The 27,325-nt window shown below is 43.5% G+C and overlaps 1 protein-coding gene across 2 annotated transcripts in view; it reads right to left on the bottom strand.

Moving 5' to 3' along the window:
• The window catches only part of CEP89 (centrosomal protein 89), a 53,491-nt gene that overhangs the window by 1,958 nt on the left and 24,208 nt on the right, over nucleotides 1-27,325 (bottom strand). For both annotated transcript variants that reach the window (XM_045531905.1, XM_045531906.1), the window contains 11 exons: nucleotides 25,215-25,433; nucleotides 23,861-24,003; nucleotides 22,443-22,493; nucleotides 22,196-22,279; nucleotides 19,964-20,067; nucleotides 18,672-18,787; nucleotides 16,843-17,023; nucleotides 7,455-7,622; nucleotides 6,698-6,839; nucleotides 6,210-6,299; nucleotides 4,021-4,190 (listed from right to left, as the gene is read on the bottom strand). In XM_045531905.1, the coding sequence (XP_045387861.1) occupies nucleotides 4,021-4,190; nucleotides 6,210-6,299; nucleotides 6,698-6,839; nucleotides 7,455-7,622; nucleotides 16,843-17,023; nucleotides 18,672-18,787; nucleotides 19,964-20,067; nucleotides 22,196-22,279; nucleotides 22,443-22,493; nucleotides 23,861-24,003; nucleotides 25,215-25,433 (1,468 nt within the window). The remainder of the gene's footprint in view (nucleotides 1-4,020; nucleotides 4,191-6,209; nucleotides 6,300-6,697; nucleotides 6,840-7,454; nucleotides 7,623-16,842; nucleotides 17,024-18,671; nucleotides 18,788-19,963; nucleotides 20,068-22,195; nucleotides 22,280-22,442; nucleotides 22,494-23,860; nucleotides 24,004-25,214; nucleotides 25,434-27,325) is intronic.

The following is a 27,325-nucleotide window of genomic DNA, read 5'->3' as shown; positions in this document are numbered from 1 at the left end:
AACAGACCAGGACACCAGCCACCACCCTAGAGGGTGGGGAACCCCGTGAGGGAGTGTCGGGGAGAACACAGCACCTCTGCCCCGGGGGTGTAGGCCTTGTCCAGGGTGGCAGGGCCGGAGAGGCCAGCGTCTTCACAGACACTACCAGATGGTTCTGGAAAATGTTAGAAACTAGATTAGCAGGTGGATGTGGCACCACTGTTTGAAGAGCAGGACACTGAAGTTCAGCGAGGCCAGGGATGTGCTCACTTGTGCAAAGTCACTTTTCTCGTTAACAGCTGCTTCCTTCCCGGGCCCATCATGCCCACTGAGTGTTGGAGACAATTTAATTAAACCAGGTCTAAAAAATCCCCAGACCTCTATTTTCTGGCATAAATCACCCATGTATCTGATAAATCACAATAAACATGTTTAAATGCATGGCTGAACTCAATAGAAAGAATACGAAATCTCAAAGGGTAGGAAAAGCTGAAGACTAACTGAAGCTGAAGAGGTAGGCAAACAAAATCACAGTATTGCTTTGAAGGCAAAAGCTAATGCCAAAAATGCAGATTGTTATTGTAAGGTTTTTTTGAAGTAGCCGGCGCCAGAGAAAGAAAGATGAGCAGAGTTGAACTGGCGTCGGCTACTTCAAAAAAACCTTACAGTTATAGGCCAGGGAGTAGGTCTGGGGCCCACGCAAATTGAGAGTGACAGAAAATCTCAGGGCCCACTTATATCCAGGTTTTTCTTCTTAGAAACACTGAACGGTGTGTCCCAGACACAGGCAGGTAAGTGGAGGTACGTGAAGGACCCTCAAAGAAAGGATGAGTAGGTGAAAAATCTGCATATCTTCAAAAGAAACCTGCTCCGAAAGGCTGAGTCTCCTGGGGGACTGCAGCCCCCAGCCTGTTTCCAAATGGATCTAGAGTTTGAATCTACACTATTCCCTATGATGGGCATCCTCAGGCCCTGCCTGGAGTGAATCAAGAGTTAAAAGAAGCCAGGTGTGGTGGTGTGCACCTGTAGTCCCAGCTACTGGGAAGGCTGAGAGGGGAGGATCACTTGAGCGCAGGAATTTGAGGCTGTAGTGCACTATGATTGCACCTATGAACAGCAACTTCACTCCAGCCTGAACAACATAGCAAGACCCCTGTCTCTTAAAAAAAAAAAAAAAAAAATTTAAAAAGGAGAGAGACATTTTTCAGACAATTAGGGAAAAAATTCAAAGAATGAGTTAAATAGTACAATAGACACAGCAGAAAAGAGAATTAGTAAACTGGAATATTGAGCAGAAGAAATTATCTAGAATGCAGTTTAGAAAAATTTAGTAATTGCCTCACAGATGGGATGGAAGGTAAAAAGAGAAAACAAAGAAAAATATAAGATATTAAGTTGTTATTAAATGTAATGGAATCGTAGATATATTTTTTAAAGTCCCTGTATATTTTTTAAAAAGAATTACTATAACTTATTTTAAAAGTTAGTAATAAAATTAACTTGGCTCCAGGTTAGAAATGTTCTTTGGTACCAAAGAGAAATAAATACAAATCTTCTCTGGAGAAAAACATCCTTAATCCAGACCCTAAGAATCCCACTGATTAAATTCAACCAAATATGTGTTAACAGTAAAAAATTATTGTATAGAGAAGGAAATAGCTGCACAGAACAAAAGTCAACAAAACTAGATGAAGCACCCCCAAATTTCAGATATTTGAATTACCATACAATTATGAATAAAATATTAAAAGAAATAAAAGATGTATTAAAAATAATCAACGATCAAGAACTTATTTTTAAAAATGACTAGGTAGATTTTCAAAAGAACCAGAGGAACTTCTGAAAATGAAATATACAGTTGTTGAAATAAAAAACTCAGCTGTGTGCAGTGGGCTCATGCCTGTAATTCTAGCACTTTGGGAGGCTGAGACAGGAGGATGGCTTGAGGCCAGGAGTTCAAGACCAGCCTGGGCAACACAGCAAGACTCTATATCTACAAAAGAATAAAAAAATTAGCTGGGCATGATGACGCATGACTGAGTAGCCTCTTAGCTACTAAGGAGGCTGAGGTGGGAGGATCGCTTGAGCCCAGGAGTTCAAGGTTACAGTGAGCTGTGATCATGCCACTGTGCTCCAGCCTGTGTGACAGAGTGAGACCCTGTTTCAAAAAAAAACAAAGTATAAGATTAAATGGCTGTATTAAACAGAACTGAACACAGATGAAGTGAGAATTAATAAATAGGAATACTGAGCAAAATAAATTACTCAGAATACAAACCAGAAAGACAAAGAAATGGGAAATTTGAAAGATAAGGCATGTGGAAGATTCAATGAGAAAGTCTAACATATATTTAATCTGAGTTCTAGAAGGAAATTTAGAAAGAATGTGAGGAAAGTTATGTTTTTAAGAGATGATGAGGAAGGGTATGAAAAAAGGGATAGTGACTGAGAAATTTCTAGAACAAAAGACATAAAATCACAGATACAGAGTTTAATTTATACCAAGTAAATAAAAAGAACCCCCTAGTTAAGCACATAACAACAAAACTGCACAATACAAGAGAGAGGGGATCTTAAAAGAGGCAAGAGAAGAGACGAACCACCTGATTTTAAAAATACCAAAAGGCTTCTGACAGCAACAATGGAACAAGAAGAGAATGATATACGCTGAGAGAAAATGACTATATCAAGGTAGAATTCTGTACCGAGCAAAAATCAACACTTCCCTTCTAGAGCTAAAAATTAATGATATAAAATAGACCTTTGTTTTCCACTTTCATATGTATGTAAATGTTGTGACACTAGACATATAAACAGAGCTTGCACATGGAGAGAGAAATATAGAGATGCTGATTACACTTAGATTTTTTTTATTTCTTAGACAGAGGGTCTTGTTCTATCACCCAGACTGGTCTCGAACTCTTGGCTTCAAGCGATCCTCCCATCTCAGCCTCCCCAAAGTGTTGGGATTACAATAGTGAGCCACTGTGCTCAGCCAAACTTAGATTTTTAAAATGTTAAATATCTATGGTGAAATGTCAAGGGTAATCACTAAAAGAAGAGAAATAGAATGTACAGCTTTTAAACCATTAGAGGGCAAAAAATGGAAAAAAGGAGAAAGTGAGAAAGTTTATTATTGAAATCCTAAACTTCTCATCTGGCAAGAAGCTTGGTATTGGCCCAACTTTTTACAAAGTCATCATTTGTGGCGGTGGGGACTTCTGTGACTACGAAACCCATGTTAGGGAAGAGTTCATCTGCCTGGCATTGAAAAGAATCCGGCTGATGGGAAACAAAGACATCAGTGTTTTGCACGGCATCAGACGCGCTTACTGTGCTGTAACTTGAAGAACATTACATTCAGGAAGTACTATGGGTCTTCTGCAAGCATCGGTTTAGATTCCAGTCTATCCAAGACAACATGGCCATTGTGAAAAGGCAGACTTAAGTGTGAAACCACAACAATGCGAGAGGACCAAGTTCACCTTCATAAAGCATATGACAGTCCCCAGCATTTTCAGCGCACTGGCAATACTTCCTCTACCTCATCGGAAGGACAGAGGTGTGACTAAGATAACACCTTAGAGCCACCATCCACAGAGAACATGCCGCACCACTGTGGCATTATCATGCTACAAGAAGGGAATGAATGATCAGAGACTTTAACGTTCTAAGAAATTAAGAAACAGTAGCAGAAATAAAACATGTAATCAAAGATCAACAAAACCTCCCAAGAAAATGAAATGAAACAAAAATATTAGAGAGCTATAAAAGAGTAGAAAACTGGGAAAGTCGTTTAGAGGACTGGACTGACTGAGGAAGCCCAATTCAAACAGAAATTTTTTAAACAGAGAATAAAGAAAATAAGGAGCAAATAAAATCAAGACCAATATTAACTTGGGATAAAACTAAAATGTAAAAACAAAATTAAACAATCAAATAAACAAAACAGGCCCAGAGGATTTTACCAGAAAATTCCATCAAGCATTCAAAACCCAAAGCATCCTGCAGGCCAGCGTCCTGCGGGCTGGGCGGCCCCACCTCTTCTGCCGCAGCGCCTCGTCCAGGCCGTCCTGCCGGTCCCTGAGCATCTGGTGGAGGCGCCTCATCTCCTGCAGGTACTGGGCCGTCCTGCCAGCAAAGTCCTCCTGTTGCTCCACCAGACGGTGGCTGATGTCACCCAGCTTCAGCGCTGTCTTCTTCTTATATCCCTGGGGGAGGAGGTGGGATGGGTGAGCAGGGGACCCCGCCTGCAGGTGGCTGGCGCCTCCTGGCCGTGTTCTCACCCGCTGCCTGCGCCGCCACGGCCCTCAAGTAAGGCCCAGGCCAGTCTGATCTGGGAGGGCGAGTCTGGCTCGTAAACGTCATAAAAGGTGAGAAAAGAATTTCAAGTGTAATAAAACCAATTTCTAACTCTTATTATATCTGGGTTTTTATATGCCACAAATAAAATAACATAAAGTGTCACCACCATGGAACACACTGGATGACACTGCAAGTCACTCCCACCGCTGGAAGCCACAAGACAAATGCCTAAAGAGTTCTGAGTGCAGCACCTTCCCTGAGCAGAGGAGCCCTTTCCTAACCAACGCCCAAACGCCCACGTTTAGGAGTAAGAGTGGAGCTGCTCTGGCCACAGAGGGAAGGGTACCCTGACCACAGAGCGCTGCTGCCCATTATAAATGATGACGATGATGGTCTGGTGGGTGTGTCAGCCTTCCCTGGGGTGGCCCAGAATCCACACTGCAGTGCTCACAGACGTTGCATGTAGCAGACCCTGCTAAGAAACCAGATCACGGGGCGGGGCGCGGTGGCTCATGCCTGTAATCCTAGCACTCTGGGAGGCTGAGGCAGGAGGATGGCTCAAGGTCAGGAGTTTGAGACCAGCCTGAGCAAGAGTGAGACCCCATCTCTACTAAAAAAAAAAATAGAAAAAAATTGGCTGAACAACTAAAAAATATATATAGAAAAAAAATTAGCCGGGCATGGTGGTGCATGCCTGTAGTCCCAGCTACTGGGGAGGCTGAGGCAGGAGGATCGCTTGAGCCCAGGAGTTTGAGGTTGCTGTGAGCTAGGCTGACACCACGGCACTCTAGCCTGGGCAACAGAGGGAGACTCTGACTCAAAAAAAAAAAAAAAAGAAAAAGAAAAAGAAACCAAATCACACCTCCGGCAGCACTGCTGCCTGCACCACCTGAAAATCAAGACCTATAAGGCAGTGCAGCTTGCAAAAACTTAATATCTGTATTACTTAAGAAATATCTAGGAAACACAGATAAATACAGGAAAATATGCATTAGGACACTATTTGGATCAGAACAATTTTAAGTTAAATTTTGTTGCCTATAACTTTTTAAAAAATAAATACTTCAGGACTAAAACTTACGTTCCCTAAAACAAAGCAAATTTACAACATGCATTTACTTGTATGTATGCACTGGTAACCTCACATAGTACCATGCACACGAGCCAGCCAGTGTTTAGTTTTTCTTAGTTTGTGAATTTTCCAACATGTTAAACCCCATCAATCTACTTCTCCACTCCAGGCCCTTTATTATGGTTGTACGCATACATACACCTGAAGCCACAGGTCCTGGGTCTTGTTCTACGTGTGTGGAGCGGCATGTCCTCACAGCACCTACCCTCCACGGTCCCCAGTTCCTCACCCTCCCCCGGGCCTCCAACCTGCTGTCACCTCCCTGCCCCAAGCCCCACCCTGCCTGCCCTGCCAGGGGGAAACCAGTGCAGCTGGGGGCCCTGGCTGCAGGCTGGCAGGACTCAGCCTGCAGGGAGGTGAAGCGAGGGGTGGTCTGGGGCAGGAGAGGAGGTATGATGACAATGGCTTTCCGTGGACAGAGACACCGAAGGTGCAACCAGGATTGAAGCAAGAGGGGAGCAGGTCAAGGCTGCTCTCTAACTGAGCCAAACAGATGCGGGCGTGGTGAGAAAGCCCGGACGCCAACCTAAGGACAGGACCTGGAGATTTTCCCATCGCTTCTTTTTCCCCCGCTAAGAAACAGCGGCACAGTATTTTATTGTGCAGATGAATAAAGGTTCATTTAATGTGTTAAGAGGTGCTACTCCTGCCAGCCAAACTTACACTGCTTTATTCTGTGGATGATTAGTGACATATGCATGCAAAATGTGTCATTTTCTTAAACACAGAAATCTACACCAGTAACCCTCTGTTCCCATTTGAAAATGCAATCTCTGAGGCTGTGACCACTTACCTTAACTTTTTCCTCCAACCTTCCCAAGCGAATATTGCCTTTTATGATTTTGTTGATAACTCCATGCTTCTCGCTTTCTAAACATTTAGCCTAACGAGAAAGGTGAAAAAAAATAAATGGGCTCTTAGTTTTACAGAAAAATTAAATTATTTTTTCCCATAATAAAATATCAAGCAATAGGCCAGGCGCAGTGGCTCATGCCTATAATCCTAGCACTTGGGGTGGCTGAGGCAGATCACTTGAGGCCAGGAGTTCAAGACTAGCGTGACCAAGAGTGAGTCCCCATTTCTACAGAAAATAGAAAAATTAGCTAGGCGTGCCTGTAGTCCCAGCCACTGGGGAGGCTAAGGCAAGAGGATCGCTTGAGCCCAGGAGTTTGAGACTAGCCTGGGCAACATAGCGAGACCTCATCTCAAAAGGAAATTCTCTTGAAATCATGCTAGCACATTAACTTGCAGTTTACTTGATGCAACTTTCAGGAGACTCACCAAGTGCATCAGACTGTCCCGTTCCTGGGTTATATTCTCTGCCAGACCAACAAGGTTCGCCAAGTACAGGTGAGCAGACATCTCGTTCCCCATGGCTTTCTCCACCTGCTTTTTGAGGACATCAATTTTCTTTTGAGATCTCCTAAAGTTGCCCCAAATGGTGGAATAGAAAACTTATTAGCCTCATGACTAGGTCATAGTGAATATCTGTATTGCAAAAACAGCAAGTATGTTAGTGTCTAAATGTTATTCTTCAGCAACCTAAATCTTCTATTACGTTTCAAGGTGAGAAGAGGTAAGTGAATTTAATTTGAAACCAAGCATAATTACTGACTCCAAATCAAGTTAACAGGAGTCACAAAATGCCTAACAATGAATAGGATAATTAAATATTGTTCTATTAAATTTTTTGGCTCATGTTCTAAAAGACACTTTTGAAAAAGAGATCAAGTAATCCCACAGTAGAATTCTGGGAGGTGATTAGGAAAGAACTTCTAGCACTTCGAGCCTTAGGGTCGTCATACGACGATTGACCACATTTGAACTATTGACTTGAGAGAGATGCCAGTTGATGTTGGTCGACAGAAAAGCTTACACTGCACTTATGTTCTGATAGCCAATAATTTCGATTACCCTTTTCCACGTTATAGCCACTGTTAGGAAAAGAAGAGATAAAGGAAATGAAATGGAATAGCCTTCGGTCGTCTTTTTTTAAACTGTTGGGAGAAAAAAACAAGGGAAAAAAAAATATATAAACCTATTTATTTTCTGGGCCCTTTCAAGTTCAGCTTCCAGTGCTTTGATTTTCACTGTCAGATTGTTCTTCTCTAAAAGCAGGCTCTTCCTCTGCATTTGCAGGACCGTCAGCTCCTCTACCAGCTCCTCCATCTCCGCACTTCGTGTCTCTTCTTCCTTCTGTAACCGGCTGAAGGACAGAGACATTACTGGCACGCAGGCAGCATGTGGAGGCTGAAATGAGGCAGCTACTGCCAGACGAGGGACACACAGCCAGGCCTCCAGCCCCGGGGTGGTCACTGAAGGGTCTCTGTGGAAACCCCTGGCCACCCCCGGCCCTGGGGGACAGGAGGGAGGGTGTGGCTGGGAACACACTTCTCTGGCAGACATAATCTAACTCCTTTTCTGGCCCACAGTTTTTGCTTATATCTGTGTATATATGCTTATTTTTACCCTATTCCTTGCAGAAAAAAACTAAGCCAGCTCAATTTTTTACAGTTATAATTGCCAGCACAAAGAAAATCCTACTGTTAATACAAATTTTATTTCATAATAAAGTCATTATAAATACATGTTTTCTGATAAAAGCAACAGAGAACAAAGGGGGCGCTTGTTTTGCTGCACATGAGCTTGAGTGTCGTCAAATACGCAGACAGAGCAGCAGGGGACGGGGTGTACCCTTGTCACGCACTGCAGGAAAACACGACACGGTATGATGCTAAGGGCGGTCTGTCCACTGTAACTTAAAAATATATAAAACCCAGGATTCATTTCTTTCACTGAAAACTAATTTAACTATTATCTTATTGGATAAATTACTGACCTGGATTAATAATAAAAGGTTAAAGAAGAATGTGGAAAACACCAGGACTTCTGCTTCCAACCAAGGTAGGTTACAGAGACCAGATTTACCCTTCAGCTAAAAAGCAGGCAAAACATAATAAACAACAGTCTTCAGACTTTGGACAACAGGCAGTGCAGGACTGTGATCCCTGAGAGAAAAACAAGGCACTGCGACCGACCGCCCCGCCTGACTGCCCGGCCGGAGGGGAAGCCCAAGCAGAAGCCTCAGGCCTGCTGAGCTGAGTCAGAGACGAAGCCAGGGCGGTTAAGGCAGCTGCAATTTCAAGGGCAGAGAGAAGGGAGTTTCCCAGACGGGGAAAGATCGAGAGAGCTGTAGGGGTCACCTAAGTCTTCAGCTGAGCCCCGAGGCTAAGGAAAGGCGGGACAATTCCTGACAGTCACCAAGGGCAGGAAATAGTGCATGAGCCCACTAGTCAGAATGGAAGGACCCACGCTGCAAGGGACACGGCACAGAAGCCTCTGAGAGTGTTACTGCCGCAGCAGGGGGGCTAAAGGAGCCCTAGACGAAGGTCGTGGCCACCCCAACAGAAGTCAGCTTTGAAAGAACCCAACTATTCTCAGTCACTTAAACATGAATCAGAACAAAATCCACCATTATTTAAAGCAATGCAGTAAACCTAACAAAGTCTGCAAGACTCGGCACCCCGCCAAGCATGGGAATAAGCTATAAAATACGATTCGTGGTCTGGAGAGAAAAGAAATCAACAGAACAGACCCAGAAGCAAGAGACGATGGCGCTGGCAGAAAAAGGTTTCTAACAGCTATTACAGATATGCTCCACATATTCGAGAAAGTAAGAAAAATAGCAATGATGAGGGCAGAAATGGAAAATATAAAAAAGACCCAAATGGATCTCACAGAGACGGAAAACAATGGCATGTGGAGTGAGCCATACATTGGGTGGAAATAACAGCAGGTGAGACTGCAGGAAAGATCAGTGAATTTGAAGACGGTGACAGAAACCATCCAATGAAGACGGTGCGGATAGGAGCAAGAGTGGAGAAGGACTGCACAGAGCACCACCAGTGACCCACGGGACAGTATCAAGCAGTTCCAGGAGGAGAGGTGAGAGAGGGGAAAATAGAAGAGAATATTAAAGAAAGAATAGCTGAAACATTTCCAAATTTGATGAAAAACATAAACCCACAGCCTCAAGAAGTTCAGTGAACCTCAAGCAGACTAAAGAAACCACGTCTAGACACATCCTAATTAAATTGCTGAAAAGCAGCGACAAAGCAAATGTCTTAAAAGCAGCCTCAGGCCGGGCGCAGTGGCTCACGCCTGTAATCCTAGCACTCTGGGAGGCCGAGGCGGGCGGATTGTTTGAGCTCAGGAGTTCAAGACCAGCCTGAGCAAGAGCGAGACCCCGTCTCTACTAAAAACAGAAAAGAAATACGGACAGCTAAAAACATACATATATATAGAAAAAATTAGCCGGGCATGGTGGCACATGCCTGTAGTCCCAGCTACTTGGGAAGCTGAGGCAGGAGGATTGCTCGAGCCCAGGAGTTTGAGGTTGCTGTGAGCTAGGCTGACGCCACAGCACTCACTCTAGCCCGGGCAACAGAGTGAGACTCTGTCTCAAAAAAATAAATAAATAAATAAAAATAAAAATTAAAAAAAAAAAAAAAAAGCAGCCTCAGAGAAACACACATTGCCTTCAGAGTAACAAAGGTAACAGTGGCAGATTTTCATCAGAAACAACACAGGTCAGAAGATAGTGAAGAACATCTTTGAATCCAAAAACCTGTCGGCTTGGATTTCTTTACCCAGCGTCTTATTGCTGTGGTCCCCAACCCCCGGGCTGCAGACGGTACAGTTCCGTGGCCTGTTAGGAACCAGACTGCACAGCAGGAGCTGAGCGAAGCTTCGTCTGTATTTACAGCCGCTCCCCATCGCTTGCATCACCGCACAAGCTCCGCCTCCTCTCAGATAGGAGAGGACCCTACTGCAAACTGCGCGTGGAGGGATCTAGGCTGCGGCTCCGTATGAGAATCTAATGCCTGGTGATCCGAGGTGGAGCTGAGGTGGTGATGCTAGCCCTGGGGAGCAGCTGCAGATACAGATTATCGTCAGCTGAGAGGTTTGACTGCACAATACATGTAATGTGCTTGAATCATCCCCAAACCATCTCCCTGGAGTCCATGGAAAAACTGTCTTCCATGAAACGGGTTCCTGGTGCCCAAAAGGTTGGGGACCACTGTCTTACTGTCTTATCAATAAAATTTTATAATTTTCCCAGCAGAAGTACTGTAAACCTTAATATTCCTTCCTATTTGTGATGCTTTATAAATGGTTCCTTCCTTCTTCTTTTCAAAATATCATTTTCTACATATTTGTTCTGACAAACATATACAATTTTTATAATTTTTTGGTTTCTAACAATTTTGCTAAAATCCCTTATTTTTAATGATTTGTATATTTTTCTCCATATAGAGTTATATCATTTATGAATAATGACACTATTATTTCCTTCTTTCCAGAGCTTTCAGTTTTCCTTTTTCCTGCCACGTGTGCTGGTCGTCACTCAGTAACCGGTGCTGATGTTCAGACACGGCGTCACAGGACACGCTTGCACTGTTCCGTCGCACAGGGACGCGCTCACATTTCACTGTTTACTGTGATATTTACTGCAGTTTTATTTTTTAACAGAACCATTGAGGAAGTTCTCATCTGCTCCTAATACTTTCTTTTTTATACCTAGATTCCTGAATGAAAATGAAAAGTAATTTTCCTTTCTTACACTACCACCGTTTGGTTTGGTATCAGGCTGCATTAACCTCATTAACGAGTGAGGGAGTGTTCATTCTTTCTCTGTTCTCCAGGAGGGCTTACGTAGGACTAGGACCGTTTCTCCCTTGATTATCTGTAGAACTCTCTGGCGAAGGTATCTAGGCCAGTAGTTTTCTTCAAGGGAAGATACTTTGATTTAATTCCTTTAATGATTAAAGGAATATTCAGGGTATTCTTTTTCTTCATGAGTCAGTTTTGGCAAGTTGTATTCTTCAAGGAATTTGACTATTTCATCTAAATTTCCAAATGTGTTGATGTGAGGTTATTTCTAGATGCACACAAATTTAAACATCTACTTGGTGAACTAAGCCTTTTATCTTTATGAAATGAATTCACCCTCTCTGCTCAGCAGTGTTTTTTTACCAGACGTCTGTCAGAGGATTAAAGTTTATCACCTGTCTTTGGGTTTGCACTTAAGCAGTATAGCTTTTCCTGCCCTTTGAACTTTTGACCTTTCTGTATATCTTTATGCATGAGATATACATCTTAGAGACAACACAGACGTTGCTTTTTTATTTTATACAGTCTGACAATTTTTGTCTTTTAACTGGAGTGTTTAGTCTATTTAGCATATCTACTACTGATACATTTGGCTTTACATCTAACATATTGCGTTGTCTATTTTCCTACTTGTCTAACTTACATTTTCCTTCCTTTTCTTGCCCTCATTTGGATTATTCTTTGAGATCATTCTTTTTTCCCCTATACTAGTCTAGAAGTTATATACATTGTTTCCAGAAACTTCATCATGCATATTTTCAAATTATAAAATTAATCAACACGTTCATCCTCTTCTGAATGACACAAAGACTTTACTCCATTACCCTCCCCCTGATTATATGCTGTCGTTGTGCATTTTAAGTCTATTTTTAAACCCTCAAAGATATCATCGTTTTACAAAATCAATGTTCACATACATTTATCCACATATTATCACTGTCTTTACTTCCTTCTTGCTTCTCAGACATCCCTCCTTGAATCATTTTTCTCTCCCGAAACATATACTCTTTGAGAATTGTCTTTAATGTAGGCCTGCTAGTGGTGACACTCAGTTTAAACTGGGTTTGAAAATAGCCTTATTTTTGCCTTCATTCCTGAAAGGTATTTTGTCTGGTAATACAATTCTAGGTTGTCAGGGGTCTTCTTTGTTTTCTAGCACACTGAAATGAATATTCAGTGACTGCAACGTCCCCTGTCAGTTGTGAAGCACCCTGTTGTCACTGCAATCGCATGGGGAAAGGTCTGGGTGTGACTTTCTTTTCATTTCCCGTTCGTGCTTGCGCTGTCATCTGCCTTCAGCTGGGAAAGGTCTCCAGCTGTCCCCTCCCTGACTCCCCCCACCCCGATGACACAGACCCTGCATCGCACACGCCTCCAGTCTGCAGACCGCCCCCCGCCAGCCGCGCGTACCCGCTTCTGACCTAGTTTTCAGCTCACAGACTCACACTCCAGCTTCGTCTCTTCTACAGGTAAGCCCACCCACTGAATTCTTGATTTTATTGTATTTTTCAGTTATTGTATTTTTCAGTTCTAAAAATTCTATTTGTTTCTTTTTCAAACTCGCTATGTCACATTTTGTAGTTCCCTGAAGAAGTTTCTCTTTTATTTCTTGAAGCGTAACAGTCACCAGTTGTTTTACCTCTTTGTCAGCTAATTCTAACACCTGGACTTCATTTGCATATTGTTTCTGCCGGCCCCCAGGCACTGTCTGGCTTTCGTTGTGTCCTGAAAACTGTGCTTGAACACGTATTTCCAGGAGTCATTCGAGGTCTGTAAGAAAGCGAGGGGCCTCCTTCAGGGAGCCTTTTCCTGTGCTCCCGTTCCCAGCCTGCGGTTTCCCGAATCTGTGGCAGCATGTACCCAGCGCTGGACCACGAGGCCTGGTTTACTGCTGGTTCACCTCATCCTGAGGACGTAGCTCTTTGAAGTCCCAGCTCATTCGCTTGCAGACGATTTGGGACTGTCTCATCTAGGACATGTCTAGGAGTGTGTGGGGTCTTTTCTCCTTCACTGCACTGGGGGCTCTTTTCAATGCAGTCTTTGGAGTTCTGGAAACGCCCTTCAGCTGTCAACTTCTTCCTCTCCATGGTCTTTAACCTCTTCTGAGATTCCTGATGTCTGAGGTTGGCCCTGCTGAACAGGGCCTCCATTTCTATTACCTTTTCCCTCCATTTCCCAATTGGTATTTTCCTTATGTTCTAGGATAATCTTCAATTTTTTTTTTTTTTTTTGAGACAGAGTCTCATTCTGTTGCTCTGGCCAGAGTGCAGTGGTGTCAGCCTAGCTCACAGCAACCTCAAACTCCTGGGCTCAAGGGATTCTCCCACCTCAGCCTCCCAAAGTGCTGGGATTACAGGTGTAATGGCCATTTCTCCAATTGCCTTTGCCATTAGTGAGTTCCTTTCGAATTTTTTTATGCCTTTTCTACTTATACCTGGGAGGCTATTAGAATAATCATGCATCACTTAATGATGGGGGTATGTTCTGAGCAACACATCATTAGGTGATTTTGTCACTGTACGAACATAATAGAGTACACTCACGCAAACCCAGATGGTATAGCCTGCTACACACCTAGGTTATACGGTACAGCCTACTGCTCCTAGGCTACAAATCTATAAAACGTTACTGTACTGAATACTGTAGGCAACTGTAACACAATATTAAGTATTTGTGTATCTAAACATACCTAAACATAGAAAAGGTACAGTAAAAATATAGCACAAAAGATTTTTAAAAAGGTGCGCCTACATAGGGCAATTACTATGAATGGAGCTTGTGGGGCTGGAAGTTGCTCTGGGTGAGTCAGTGAGTGGTGAGTGAACATGAAGGCCCAGGCGACTGCTGTACCCTACTCTAGACTTTATAAACACTGAACACTTAGACTACACTAAATTTATTTTTTAAAATATTTTTCTTTCTTCAATCATAACTTAGTTTGATTACTGTAATCTTTTTATTTTAAAAACTTTTAAATTTTTTAAACTTTTTGACTTTTATAATATTTAGCTTAAAACACAAACACATCATACAGCTATAGAAAAATATTTTTATATAATCTATAAGTTTTCTATTTTTAGAAATTTTAATTTTTGTAAAAATTTTTAAACTTTTTTGTTAAAAACTAAGACACAAACACACACATTAGCCTAGGCCTACCCAGGGTCGGGATCATCAATATCACTCCCTTCCACCTCCCCATGTTGTCCCAGTGGAAGGTTGTCAGGGGCAGTAACACAGAGATATCATTTCCCATGATAACAACGTCTGCTTCTGGAATACCTTCTGAAGGCCCTGCCTGGGGCTGTTTTACAGTTAGCATTTTATAATAAGTAGAAGAGTGAACTCTAAAATAGTGACAAAAACTATGGTATAGTGAATACATAAACCAGTAACATAGTTGTTTGTTATCATTATCAAGTATTATGCACTGTACACAATTGTATGTGCTAGATTTTGTATGACTGGCCGTGAGGTAGGTTTGTTTACACAGCATCACCGCAAACACGTGAGTAGCGCATCATGCTAGGATGCTACAGTGGCTACTACATCACTAGGTGACAGGAATTTTTCAGTTTCATTTTAGTTTTATGGGACCACTGCTATATGTGTGGCCATTGTCGACCAAAATGTCATTATGTGGTTCAAGACTGTATATGGTTATGACACATGCACAAAAAAAATCAGCAGGAGTGGGTGTTTCAGAAAAATAAAATCATAAAGATGAACATGACTTCAAAACAATTTCCTTCCTCTATTGGAATAGAAAAGCCAGGTCTGGCCAGGCGCAGTGGCTTGTGCCTTTAATCCCAGCACTTTGGGAGGCTGCGGTGGGAGCACCACTTGAGGCCAGGAGTTTGGGACCTGCCTAGGCAACGTAATAAGACCCCCAGCTCTGCAAAAAATTTCTGTAAAAATTAGCCAGCATGGGAGCACGTGTCCCAGCTACTCAGGAGGCCGAGCCAGAAGGATTGCTTGAGCCCAAGAGATTGAGGTTACAGTGAGCCATAATCACGTCCCTGGACCACTGCACTCCAACCGGGGCAAAAGGGTAGGACTGTGTCTCAAGAAAAAAAAGCAAAGCAAAGCACAGGAGGTCTGTAGAGTCAAAATGCTGGGTTCCAGGCATCATAATGCCAGCATTTATGAAGCACCAAGCTAAGCACTTCCTAGGCACTAGCTGGTTTGTCCCCTACAGTCCTGTGCAGGGAGGAGAAGGGGTTGGAGAAGAACAGAAAGACACACACAGAAAATTAAAATAACCTATTCTAATGGTCACTTTAATGTGTCACCTGGGCTACACTGCGGCACCGAACTGCTTGGTCAAACACTAGTCTAGATGTTGCTGTGAAGTATTCTGTGGATGTGATTCACAGTCACAGACAGCTGACTTTCAGTAAAGGAGATTGCCCTCAGCAATGTGGGTCGCCTCATTCAATCAGTGAAGGTCTTAAGAGCAAAAACACATTCCCCCAAAAAGGATTTCTGCCTCAAGATTGAAATGGAGAAATCCTGCCTGAGTTTCCAACTGGCTGGCCTGCCCTCGGATTTCGGACTTGCCGGTCCCACAACTGTGTGAGCCGATTTCCTAAAAAAAATCTCTCTCTCTATATATATATCCTATTGGTTGTTTCTCTCAAGAACCCTGGCTGATACACTCATATGTTCACCTGCAAAAGACACTTCCTATTAATATTTTCCCTATCCCTCCTGTTTTTCTATGTACTAGTATATATGTAATTTTATATATATACACACATATGTAATTATATACATACCTACATACACATACTAAAGTGATCAACTCATCCCAGTTTGCCTAGGACTTACCCAGTTTTAGCACTAGAAGTCCCACATCCTGGGAACTCCTCAGTCTCAGGCCAACTGGAACGCTTGGTTAGCACAATACACACACGCACACATATTTTTTTAAAAACTAAAATTATTATCATTCTTTACATACTGTTTTGTAACACAATTTATTCACTTAAAAATACATTACGGCTATTTTCCATGTTTAAAAGAACCTTATGTGACATCACATTTAATGGCTGCAGCCCATATTCCATTTGATGGTTGAATCCTTTCATTTAACTTATTCCTTACTACTGAATACTAGATTTCCAGTTCTACTACTTTTTTTTTTTTTTTTTTTTTTTTTTTAAGACAGAGTCTCTCTCTGTTGCCCGGACTAGAGTGCTGTGGCGTCAGCCTAGCTCACAGCAACCTCAAACTCCTGGGCTCAAACAATCCTCCTGCCTCAGCCTCCCAAGTAGCTGGGACTACAGGCATGCGCCACCATGCCCGGCTAACTTTTTCTATATATTTTTAGTTGTCTGGTTAATTTCTTTCTATTTTTTTAGTAGAGACAGAGTCTCGCTCTTGCTCAGGCTGGTCTCAAACTCCTGAGCTCAAACGATCCTCCCACCTCGGCCTCCCAGAGTGCTAGGATTATAGGAGTAAGCCACCACACCCGGCCAGTTCTACTGCTTTAAATTATCTTTGGTTCTAAAACTAATAAAGGCTGAAACTGCAGGGGGAAAAAAAATCACACACGACGTGCAGACGGCAGCCTTCAAGGACAGCCAGGCTCTCCTCTGATAAACTATTTACATCTCACTCTAACCTGTGCTGGTGGAGGTTAAAAAAAGGCTCAGGGGTGGGTGGCAAAGACTGAGAAAATCTCTCTCCACTCTGCCTATGATAATGTGCATTAGTGACTCATTAATGCTTGAAAGACATTAAGTCCTTACCTTTTTAATTCATTTACAATTGAAGTATGAACTTTCATTGCAATTTTGCCATTCAAGTGCGTTTTGAGTTCTTGGCATTCAGCACGTAAACTCTCCAGCTGCTCCTTGTTTTCCATCAGCTCCTTGTCCTGGTCCTGCGTTTTAGTCTCCAGCAGCATTAGTTGTTTGGTCAGCTTAGAAACTGAAAAACGAAAGAGAAGAACAACACTTGGCACAGGAAGACTTAATAAAATATGATTATTGGTTACCAGGAAATACTGATGAGAGTCAGCTCATAAAAATAATCTCCTAAAAATCTTTTGGAGACTTAGAAATTAATACCAAAGGTCTTGTGACTTAGAAATTATTGTCCCTACATTAAGCATTCACTAAATATACACATTTTTAAAACTAGGGCTCATTATAATATTTAACAAGACATGATTCCAGTCTTCATGTCTAGACATCATATATCATGATATTATCTCTAAAACTGCAAGATTTTCAAGGTTTTTAAGGACATCAACCATGGCCAAACTAAGAGCCAAATTTATTATTTTTATTCTCTTTCCTCATTACGTTTTTATGTTTTATGTCCTATATCTAATCATAAATATTTTCATCCTATGTGACATGGTAGTATGTAACAATAAGGTATTTCCTGGGCATTTGTTACGACTGGCACTTAAATCTTTCTACTCTGTAAAAACATTTAATTGATCCAAGTGAACAGCACAGCTGTTTCTGGGGAATGGAAAAATAATACCGGCAACTGACGGAACCATAAAGGTCAAAAGGTGAGCCCTGCCGTGTGACCAGAAGAATCATCATGGAGAAGGTTAAGCTCAATAAATAGGAAATTAATTCCCCTGCCATTTCCGATCCTGAGCACAAAGACAAGAGGCTCAACCACTCTCCCCCTCCCTCCTCAACGATGCCAGAGTAAAGGCAAATACGCCCGGGCCACCCAGGTCTGGGGAGCAGTCACAGGGAGGACACTCCTGCGGAGCTCTGTGCGAGACCCTCATCTTTAAACACGGCCTGGTTCTCAGAAACACGTGAAACGCCAGCCCGTAACCTCAGCAACAGCAGAGGCTGGTGATGGACTCCGCACGTGCAGAAGGGGAGGACGGTAAATAGGCAAACACGGAAGGGAGATGGAAGGGAAGGGTGACAGTGGCTCATGAGGGGCATCTTGTGCCTCAGCTCCCTGTCCTGTATCATCCTTCACTGGGAAAGAAACACCAGTAAGCAAAGGAAAAAAAGGCCATTCACTTCTGAGCTCATAAATTTTGGTCTTAAGCAGAAGAAATGACTCTTCACCTGGCCCACTAGAAGTTCACTGTCACGGGCTGTGAGGCCCTTAGGGGCAGGAGGGGACACACGGGGAGGTACCTGGCAGAGATCTAACCTGCAACGCCCGCAGCTCTGAAGGAAGGAAAGAGTACAAGGCGTTATTTAGAAAGTGAACAGTTCTACTTGTTCACTCACTTGACAAATATTTGGGAAGATCCCCTTGTGTTATTTCAAATATTCGCCTCACATGATTCTTCCCATTTCTAAGGCACCACTTTACCCTAAAACCAGCCTGCTGAGCCTAGAGGTATCACCTGCAACTGAGTCACAAAACACAAGAATGACTGGAGAGAGTTTCCAAGAGAAAGCAAACAATGTTTGCAGAGCAACGCCGGCAATGCTATAAATAGCTGCACTTCGGTAAAGAAGAATAAATTCTAAAAACCACGATGTCCTTTATTTTCAACCAGGGGCCTCTGCAGGAGGCAGACGCAAGTGTACAATGACACAACAGTGACATCATAGCACGGCTGTTCCTCCTGGGAAGACCGTACCTTCTTGGAGCTGCTCCCGGTGGGCGTCCTTAGCTTTTGTTTGCTGAATCTCCAGCTGCTCTAGCAGCAACTTGTTTTCCTCTAAAACCAGCTCTGCCTGAGTCTGAAGCTGACGCCTGCGATCAATTGACAACATTAGATGCCGTGATTCAGGTACTGGAGGACAGACACCCCCAAATCCAAAAGAAAGCAATCGGCGCATCACAGGTAGCGATATGAACATCAAGACGTATTTTAACGTTAAACATTATTAACAGCTGGCAAATCCTGCCATTTGTGTAAAATGAGGAAAAGGACAGCAACGAAGTTTGAATTATGGACTGCTTCAGTAAGTTTATAACATGTAAAGTTTCAAACTTACACAGCAGTAGAGAGAACAGAATAGTAAACTCCCATGTACACAATACCCAGCTTAAATAATCGTCAGATGGCCAGTCTATATAAATCTCCAATCTCCCACCCATTGGATTATTTTGTAGCTCACACGGAGTATTTTTAAAGAGTGTACAAAGTCCCCATCCTAATTAAAAAATACTCATCATCAGTAGCATATGTGCCAAGAAACAACTGCTTTGTCGGAAGGCTTCGAAGCTGTGTTAACATGCCGCAGCCTGACTTCCACCAGGAGCAAACCTCTCCCCTTCAGGATGGTGCAACCCCCAGCTCAACCTTCATGATGGAGAATTCAAACTGGAAGGAGCTGAAGGGACTTTAGAAATCACCTAGCTAAATATTTACGACCCAAGTACACTGTAAACCAGTAAACTGTCTCAATTTTCCATTTTAAACCTGAAGTGAGGTGGAGAAAGGAGAGAAAACAGATGAGGGACTCAGGCTTAGCAGTGACCTCGGCTGACAGTGGCTGTGCACAGCTCCCCGGCACCGTAATCCTAGCACTCTGGGAGGCCGAGGTAGGTGGATCGCTCGAGGTCAGGAGTTTGAGACCAGCCTGAGCAAGAGTGAGACCTCGTCTCTACTAAAAATAGAAAGAAATTATCTGGCCAACTAAAATATATATATAGAAAAAATTAGCCGGGCATGATGGTGCATGCCTGTAGTCCCAGCTACTCGGGAGGCTGAGGCAGGAGGATCGCTGAGCCCAGGAGTTTGAGGTTGCTGTGAGCTAGGCTGACGCCACAGCACTCACTCTAGCCGGGCAACAGAGCGAGACTCTGTCTCAAAAAAAAAAAAAAAAATGAAAATGTATCTATGTATTTAATGATTTCATAAAGTTTTTTCCTATTATCTTTTGTCTTAAATTAGCAAAATACCAGAAATACAACATCACTTGCCATTCCTCACTGGTGATGGGGCTGCTCTTATTTAACGCCTGGTGCAATTCTTCGTTTTCTTTCACCACTTCTTGGACTCGCACCCTAAACGTTCTCATTTCCTCCTGAAATAAAATGAATGTAAATTGTAACACACACACACACACATCTACGTTTCTTAGTTCTAGCGCTGCTGCTGTGGCCAGAATCAAGTGGTAATGGCCACTTAGCCGAGTCCCACAACAGCACCGGCCTTGGCCTTGAACTCCAGGTTCCGGCATCCAGTGCCTGCCCTCAGGGAGGGGCATTCTCGTGAGAAAACACAAGACACAGCTGCAAGGCCAAGTACCGGGGACAGAGAACCCCGGCTTTTAAATATCCAATTTGAAGCACAAAAAAATAAAAATTTTTTTTTAAAAATTCAATTTGATAACATTTTTCTATAACTGCCAAATACTTGAAAAATTACAAAGGAGGATAAAAAAGGCAGAGATGCCCATAAACACTGTAATTTTCCCTTTGTTTAAAGACTTTAGAGAATAAATTGAAGTTTTTAATATGAAAAATAAGAACTTTTCATCCTAACAAAAAGCCAGATTTGGTGGGGAATTGGTTAGTTAGTGTGGGGGTTGGAGGCTCTTAATCTTACAACCACAAGAAAGCCTCTTCCTGAAAGTCACCAGTCCACAGAGCGTCAGCGGCCACTAGCCCCGACACGAGGCCTGTCGCAGTCTGTGTGACACCTCAGCTGGGCCTCCTCCATCACAGCTCTTCTCAGCCGGCCCCTGGAGAATCTGAGGTGCCAGTATTTCCTCTGCTGTGCTTCTGCAATCTTCTCCTCCCGGCTATCAGACGTTCGTGCGCGCAGCTGTTTCGCTTAAAGCAGCCTGCCCGGCCACGTTTCGCCTTCTCACCTTTCTGCCCAGACACACTCCCCAGTTGCCGGCAGTTTGCTTGGCTCTTTTTCAGGACAGGGAGGGGGTCAGGCAAACTAAAACCTGCAGGCCAGCTGCTTGTTTTTATAAATAAAGTTTTATTGGAACACAGCCTCATCCGTTGTTTACATGTTATCTGTGGCTGCTTTCCTGTTGCAACAGCAGATGTGAATAGTTGTAAACAGAAACTGCATGGTCCACAAAGCCTAAAATATTTACCAACCGGTCCTTCACAGAAAAAGTGTGCTGACCTTGATTTGGAAGGAGCACCAAGATAGTAATTTTATTAATTATTAGGATGGATATTTAATCAATTAGTACCAAATTCATGCCCTTAGAAAATTATGTGTTAAGTGTTCAACAGTAAGTCTAGAAAAAGAGGTTCAAAATTGCATTACACAGGACATGTACACCGGACAGGATGACTGCAAGGAACGGGCTCTTTAACAGATTCTTAAAGGACCCTTCCCAGGCTGGGTGCGGTGGCTCATTCCTGTAATCCCAGCACTTTGGGAGGCTGAGGCAGGAGGATCACTTGAACCGGGAGTTCAAGGCTGCAGTGAGCTGTGATCATGCCACTGCACGCCAGCCTGGGTGACAGAGTGGCAAGACTGTTTAAAAAAAAAAGGAAACTTGCAGCTGAGGGTCCCATGACAACCAACGCCTCTCTGCCTGGCTGCTTCCAATGCCAGAGATCTATCTGACCCCTTAGGTGCAGCACCCAGAGGTAGGCAGCCGCAGGCACAGCATGGGTCTGCGGCCCCCACACAGCTCGGTTCTCCAACATGGTTAGAATGAGCTCCGCCCTCAGAAGCCATCCCCATGAAACAAAGGTGAATAAGACAGAAATGAATAAAAACCTCATTTCCTAACCACTTTCAACAACTCAGTAGTTAGACTTCCTTGGGGTTAGCTCTTCTTAGAATTAAGGAACATGTAAGTTTGCCTTAAACATCCCAGCCTATTACCTTCCCCTGTCTGCCCAAATGTCCCTTCTAATGGTGGCAGCTACAGATACCAGGAAAGAAGCGGCTCCCCACTGATGCCTTCTCTGTACCCCCAGATCCCAGCCCACGTGGAGCTGCCAATACCGAAAACCACCCTGTCCCTCCAGCCTGTCTCCTCTACCATCCCCCAACCTCCTGCTCTGCCAGTCACCCCTCAGCTCCTCTCCCTCTCCCCCCCTCCCTCCCTCCTTCCACAAACATTTGGACATCTACTATACACTGGGCATACCTACCTTAGAAATGTTTCCGCAGTGTTTGGAATGGTCTTATTTTCATAACCCTTGTCTCGTCTGGGACCTTCACCAACCTACCTTGAGGGTGGCGTTGAGCTCATCCTTCTCTTTCATTCTGTCTTCGTAAGCGAGCAGCAGTGGCGACAGGCACTTCATATCCAACTGCAGATAACGATGTCAAAGAGGGTTAATGTATTTCTCACACTTCTCACATCAACAAATTTTTAAAAAGGCAAGAAGACATACTTATTTTGCAATGGTTTTTAATAGCTATGCAAATATAGCCCTGAAAATCAGGGTCTGAAATGAAACAACTTCTACTTACCAGCCAGGGTGGCGTAGGGCCCTTTGATGGGAGGCCTCCAATGTGTAAACTCTGAGGACAAAACACATATTGGAGACAAATTAAACTCCACCTCCTCTGAAATTCCAAGTCTTAGATATTCTTAGACATCTAGACCGGGCATCACCCATCTATGTGTCTTTGTGTGTGTGTGTGTCTCTGTATACGTATGAGAAAATTTTTTTCTGATGTGTTTGAGAATAATTTGCAGATATAATGCCCCTTTTCCTCTAAATACTTCAGGGACTATTTCCTAAAAACAAAAACATTCATTTACTTAACCACAGTGCTATCATAAAAATCAGATAATCAACACTGATATAATACTACTTCTTTTTCCAGAAATTTAGTCATTTAATAATTCCATTTAACCCTCAAACTCAGGATAAGTTGGTGTCTGCTAACTCCATTTCTTTATTTATTTTTATTTTTTTATTATTTCATTTTATTTTATTTTATTTTATTTTATTTTTGAGACAGAGTGTCGCTTTGTTGCCCGGGCTAGAGTGAGTGCTGTGGCATCAGCCTAGCTCACAGCAACCTCAAACTCCTGGGCTTAAGCGATCCTCCTGCCTCAGCCTCCCGAGTAGCTGGGACTACAGGCATGCGACACCATGCCTGGCTAATTTTTTCTATATATATATATTTTAGTTGGCCAGATAATTTCTTTCTATTTTTAGTAGAGACAGGGTCTCGCTCTTGCTCAGGCTGGTCTCGAACTCCCGACCTCGAGCGATCCACCCGCCTCGGCCTCCCAGAGTGCTAGGATTACAGGCGTGAGCCACCGCGCCTGGCCTATTTTTATTTTTTTAGAGACAGGGTTTCACTCTGTCACCCAGGCTGAAGTACTGTGGCACAATCATAGTTCACTGTAGCCTGAAACTCCTGGACTCAAATGATCCTCCTGCCTCAACCTCCCAAGTTTCTGGGACTACAGGTGTGCCACTACAGGTGTGCCACCACACCTGGCTAATTTTCTTTTCCTTTTTTCTTTTTTTGAGACAGGGTCTCACTCTGTTGCTCAGGCTAACGTGCGGTGGCATCATCATAGCTCACTGCAACCTCAAACTCCTGGGTTCAAGCAATCCTCCTGTCTCGGCCTCCCGAGTAGCTGGGACTACAGGCATGCGCCACCACACCTGGCTAATTTTTCTGTCTTTTGTAGAGAGGGCATCTTGCTCTTGCTCAGGCTGGTCTCGAACTCCTGACCTCATGTGATTCCCCCACTGCCTTGGCCTCCCAGAGTGCTAGGATTACTGGCGTGAGCCACTGCACCCAGCCTTGGACATAATTTTTATATGAAATTATAATAACGAATAGCCTCTCAGGATTGGAAATCAATTCAATAGTAAAGGCTAAAATATCTCAAAAGTCTAATTTTTCATGATTGGAATTATTACCTCTTCCTTGGACAAATGCCGGAATTTTGTTTGATATCGACTCAGTTCTACATTCAAACGATGGACAGTCCTTTTTAACCCATCATTTTCGTCCACCAATTCTTGAGCTTGTTTTTGTAGATAAAGTAATTCAGGTGTGGTAACTAGTGAAAGAAATTAATTTTATACTATAAGAAATGATATCAAATTTACCAATATTTTATAAAAATTGGTAATCATCTGCCTTTTCTTCCCCTTTTAGACTCATAGAAGCATCACATATAGTGATCACATATAGTGAATGATCTATATGTATATATGCATATATATGTAAATGAATAAAAGTTACAAAGTTTTTAACATTGAATAGTCAGCATTATATTGGAAGTTTTTGCGTGTAAAATAAAGTAAAATAAGAATTTTAACTTGGAAAGGAATAGTCATTGTTTTGGATGATATAAAAATATGTGCTTTGAAAAATCATATAGAATAAATGGAAAATGTATTAGAACTAATAACCTGCCCATATAATGGCAATGTTCTATTAGAAAACATAATAGAAAATAGATCCCACAAAATAAGAGCACAAATAACAAAGTATCTAGTATAAATGTGCCTATGACAAGAATTATGCAGGGTCTATATGAAGAAAACTAACACCATCTTATTTAAGGCCATAATATTAGTTTTATATAAATAGAAAAAGGTATAGAGAAAATACTGGTAAATATTTACATAACCTTAGAGTTAAAAAAGACTTGACACCAAGGGCATAAGTCTTAGAAGAAAAACAACTTATCGGTTTAGCGAAATTATCAACAAACCAAGAAAATATTACCCACATGACAAAGGGCTGAACTCCTTAAAATGTAAAGAGTTCCTACAAATCAGTAAGTGTCTCAATTTAAAGTGGGCAACATTATGAAAGAAAATGATCTGCAAGAATATGAAAAAATATCCAAGCTCAACAATAATAAAAGAAATACAAACCAAAATATTTCTTCCCTTTCTTAACCTATCAAATTAGCAAAGAAAATATAATTCTCATCATTGGTAAGTATATAGTGAAAGAGGTACTTTTATATGCCCTCATGGAGATAAAAACTGATATGAAATATATAGGTAAGATACTATGCTAAGCATCAAGTTCCAAAAGAAGTATTACAATTCCTTTAGCATAATAATGATATAGCAAATGAAATCAAATTTCAACAAGCATAAGAATATTAATGAAAGAAACTTAATATTACAATAAAATATCACCAATTTAAATATCAAGTATCACCAACATAAAACATTAACCCTCCAAATAAATAATAAAATGAAGGAAGTCCTGCTTGTTCCTTTAATGAAAGCACCGTGCACTTGTCCCCACCTTCCTGCGACGATGCTTTCTCAACCTCTTTTAGCTTTTCCTTCTGTTTTTCCATTCTCTTAAGTTTTACTTGGAGTTCTTTCATTGCTTGCCTCATGACATTTAGTTCAAGGGTAAGGGTTTGATTTGTATTGTTTAGGCGCAAATTTTCCTCTTTTAATTCCTCAAACTTTTCTTTGGTTAGTTCCATACATCTTTGACGTGCTCTACCAGTTATATCTGAAAAGGCACAGGGGTAAAGTGTAAAAATGTTAATCGATATTTATAATTTTACAGAAAAATCACGAGACTTTATTCCAAAAACCATGTGAGCAATGACTTCACGTTAGGCCCTGGAAAGGGAACGGCTTGTACGGGAAAGACCGAGCGGTCCGGCGGCTCCGGCAGGTCCGGCGGGCGGTGGGAGCCGGAGGGGCCCTTGCACTTTGCGACGTGACACGGAGTGGAGGGTTCACCCTGCGGAGCCCGGGAGCCAGCAGGCCTCGGAGGCAGAGGAGTGCGGATGAAGAGGCAGCCCTCGGGCAGCAGGAGCGAAGCCAATCCGGGACGACCGCCCGGGTCTGTGTTAGGGACACGCTCAGCCGGACAAGCAGCACAGTGTGACAAGCAGGTGTGGGCACTAAGGAAGACAGGAGGCAGGCTCAGGTTAGGACACAGGCCCAGAGCTCCACAAGCAGCCTCCGCAGGCGACCCTGACCAGCCATGAGCACGTGGGCAGCGTCTGAGGGGACCAGGGAGAGGAGAAAGAGGTCACAGCAGAGCTTAAGAAGGAACAGCATGGAAGGTTCCTGGAGAACAGAGTGGTGTTCTGCAGCGAGATCCACTCAGGGAGGCCAAAGGAGCTGAGAACCCAGTGGGCCGGCCAGGGCGGGCCTCCCAGCTGCGGCGAGGCAGGAGCAGAGCTCTGGCACTGCAGACGGGGGCAGGGGGCTGCGGCTCCAGAGGGCCGGCCCAGCCCGACACACACATACCCCATCCTAGAACACGAAAGGAGAGGCTGAGAAAGGAGCAACTCCACAGCTACACGGAAAGCAGGAAGGGAACGGAGAGGAAATGCAGAGAGAAACAGTCGAGATGAGATTGAAGACAGGGGCCACAGCCTAAGATGCGCCAGAGGGCAGGTACCAGAGCGGGAGTGGCTCCAGGGGTACGCCTTGCTCTGGTAGGGGTAGGGACACAAAGTGGCCTACAAAGAACTGAAGAGGCATCCAGTTAGAGCACCAGAGTGGGAGTAGCAAGGGTCAACCTGCCCTGGCCAGGCAGTGACAGCAGAGATGCGTGCAGGCAGTCCGTACAGGCCCTGGGGTGAGAGAAGCAGGCCAGGCCAGGGGCCACAGAAAGCCAGGAGGAAGGGGGCACCCACGGCCCCTGGCTGGCCACACATCCTGCCTGTCCCCAGCAGTCACCGGAGGCAGGCTGTGTGCACGACCTGGCGGCCCCACTGGCTTTCCCCCTCTAAGCAGCCTGAGCGAACAGGGAACAGCATCCCCAGACGTGCCAAGGGGACTCTCAAGGGCCAAGGTGAGCACATGGCCAAGATCCATCAAATACCTGAGTCAAGAGGAGCACCAAGGTCAAATGAGAGGGAAAAAGGGGCCGCAGCACAAATAAGACTGGAATGAGAATAGTTAAGATTTTCAGAGCGATGCTAGTCAACATGTCATAGTGACATAAGTTCAAACACATATAACGAAGAATGAACCCGTGGGCTAGAAGCGAGGGCCCCAGCAGTCTCCCAGAATGCGGCACTGGGAACACCGAGATTAAAACGATGAAAATAAAGTCAACCTGACGTGGAGAACAGAATGAAAATAAGATTTTCAGACTAGTGATGTGAGACACAACAGTCACAAATTATCAAATCCATTCTGAAAGCCGCTGCAGCTCCGCAGACCGTGCAGGGCACAGCGCACAAGGCATCTCCGGGCCTCTCGCTCCGCCTTCGCCCTGCCGGAGCCCGGTTTGCACACACCCGCCCACCTGGATCTGAGCACGCCCGGGCCAGCCTCACCCCAGGATCCGCGCCCACCTCACATGGACCCACATCTGCCACCGACTGTTCAGACCCTCTCTTCTGAGCAAAAGTCAAAGTTCAACGAATAACACCTTGT

Source organism: Lemur catta, chromosome 19 (assembly GCF_020740605.2).
Source record: "Lemur catta isolate mLemCat1 chromosome 19, mLemCat1.pri, whole genome shotgun sequence".
Lineage (NCBI taxonomy): Eukaryota > Metazoa > Chordata > Mammalia > Primates > Lemuridae > Lemur > Lemur catta.
The sequence above is the reverse complement of the archived record's forward strand: the minus strand, read 5'-3'. Positions and strand labels throughout refer to the sequence as shown.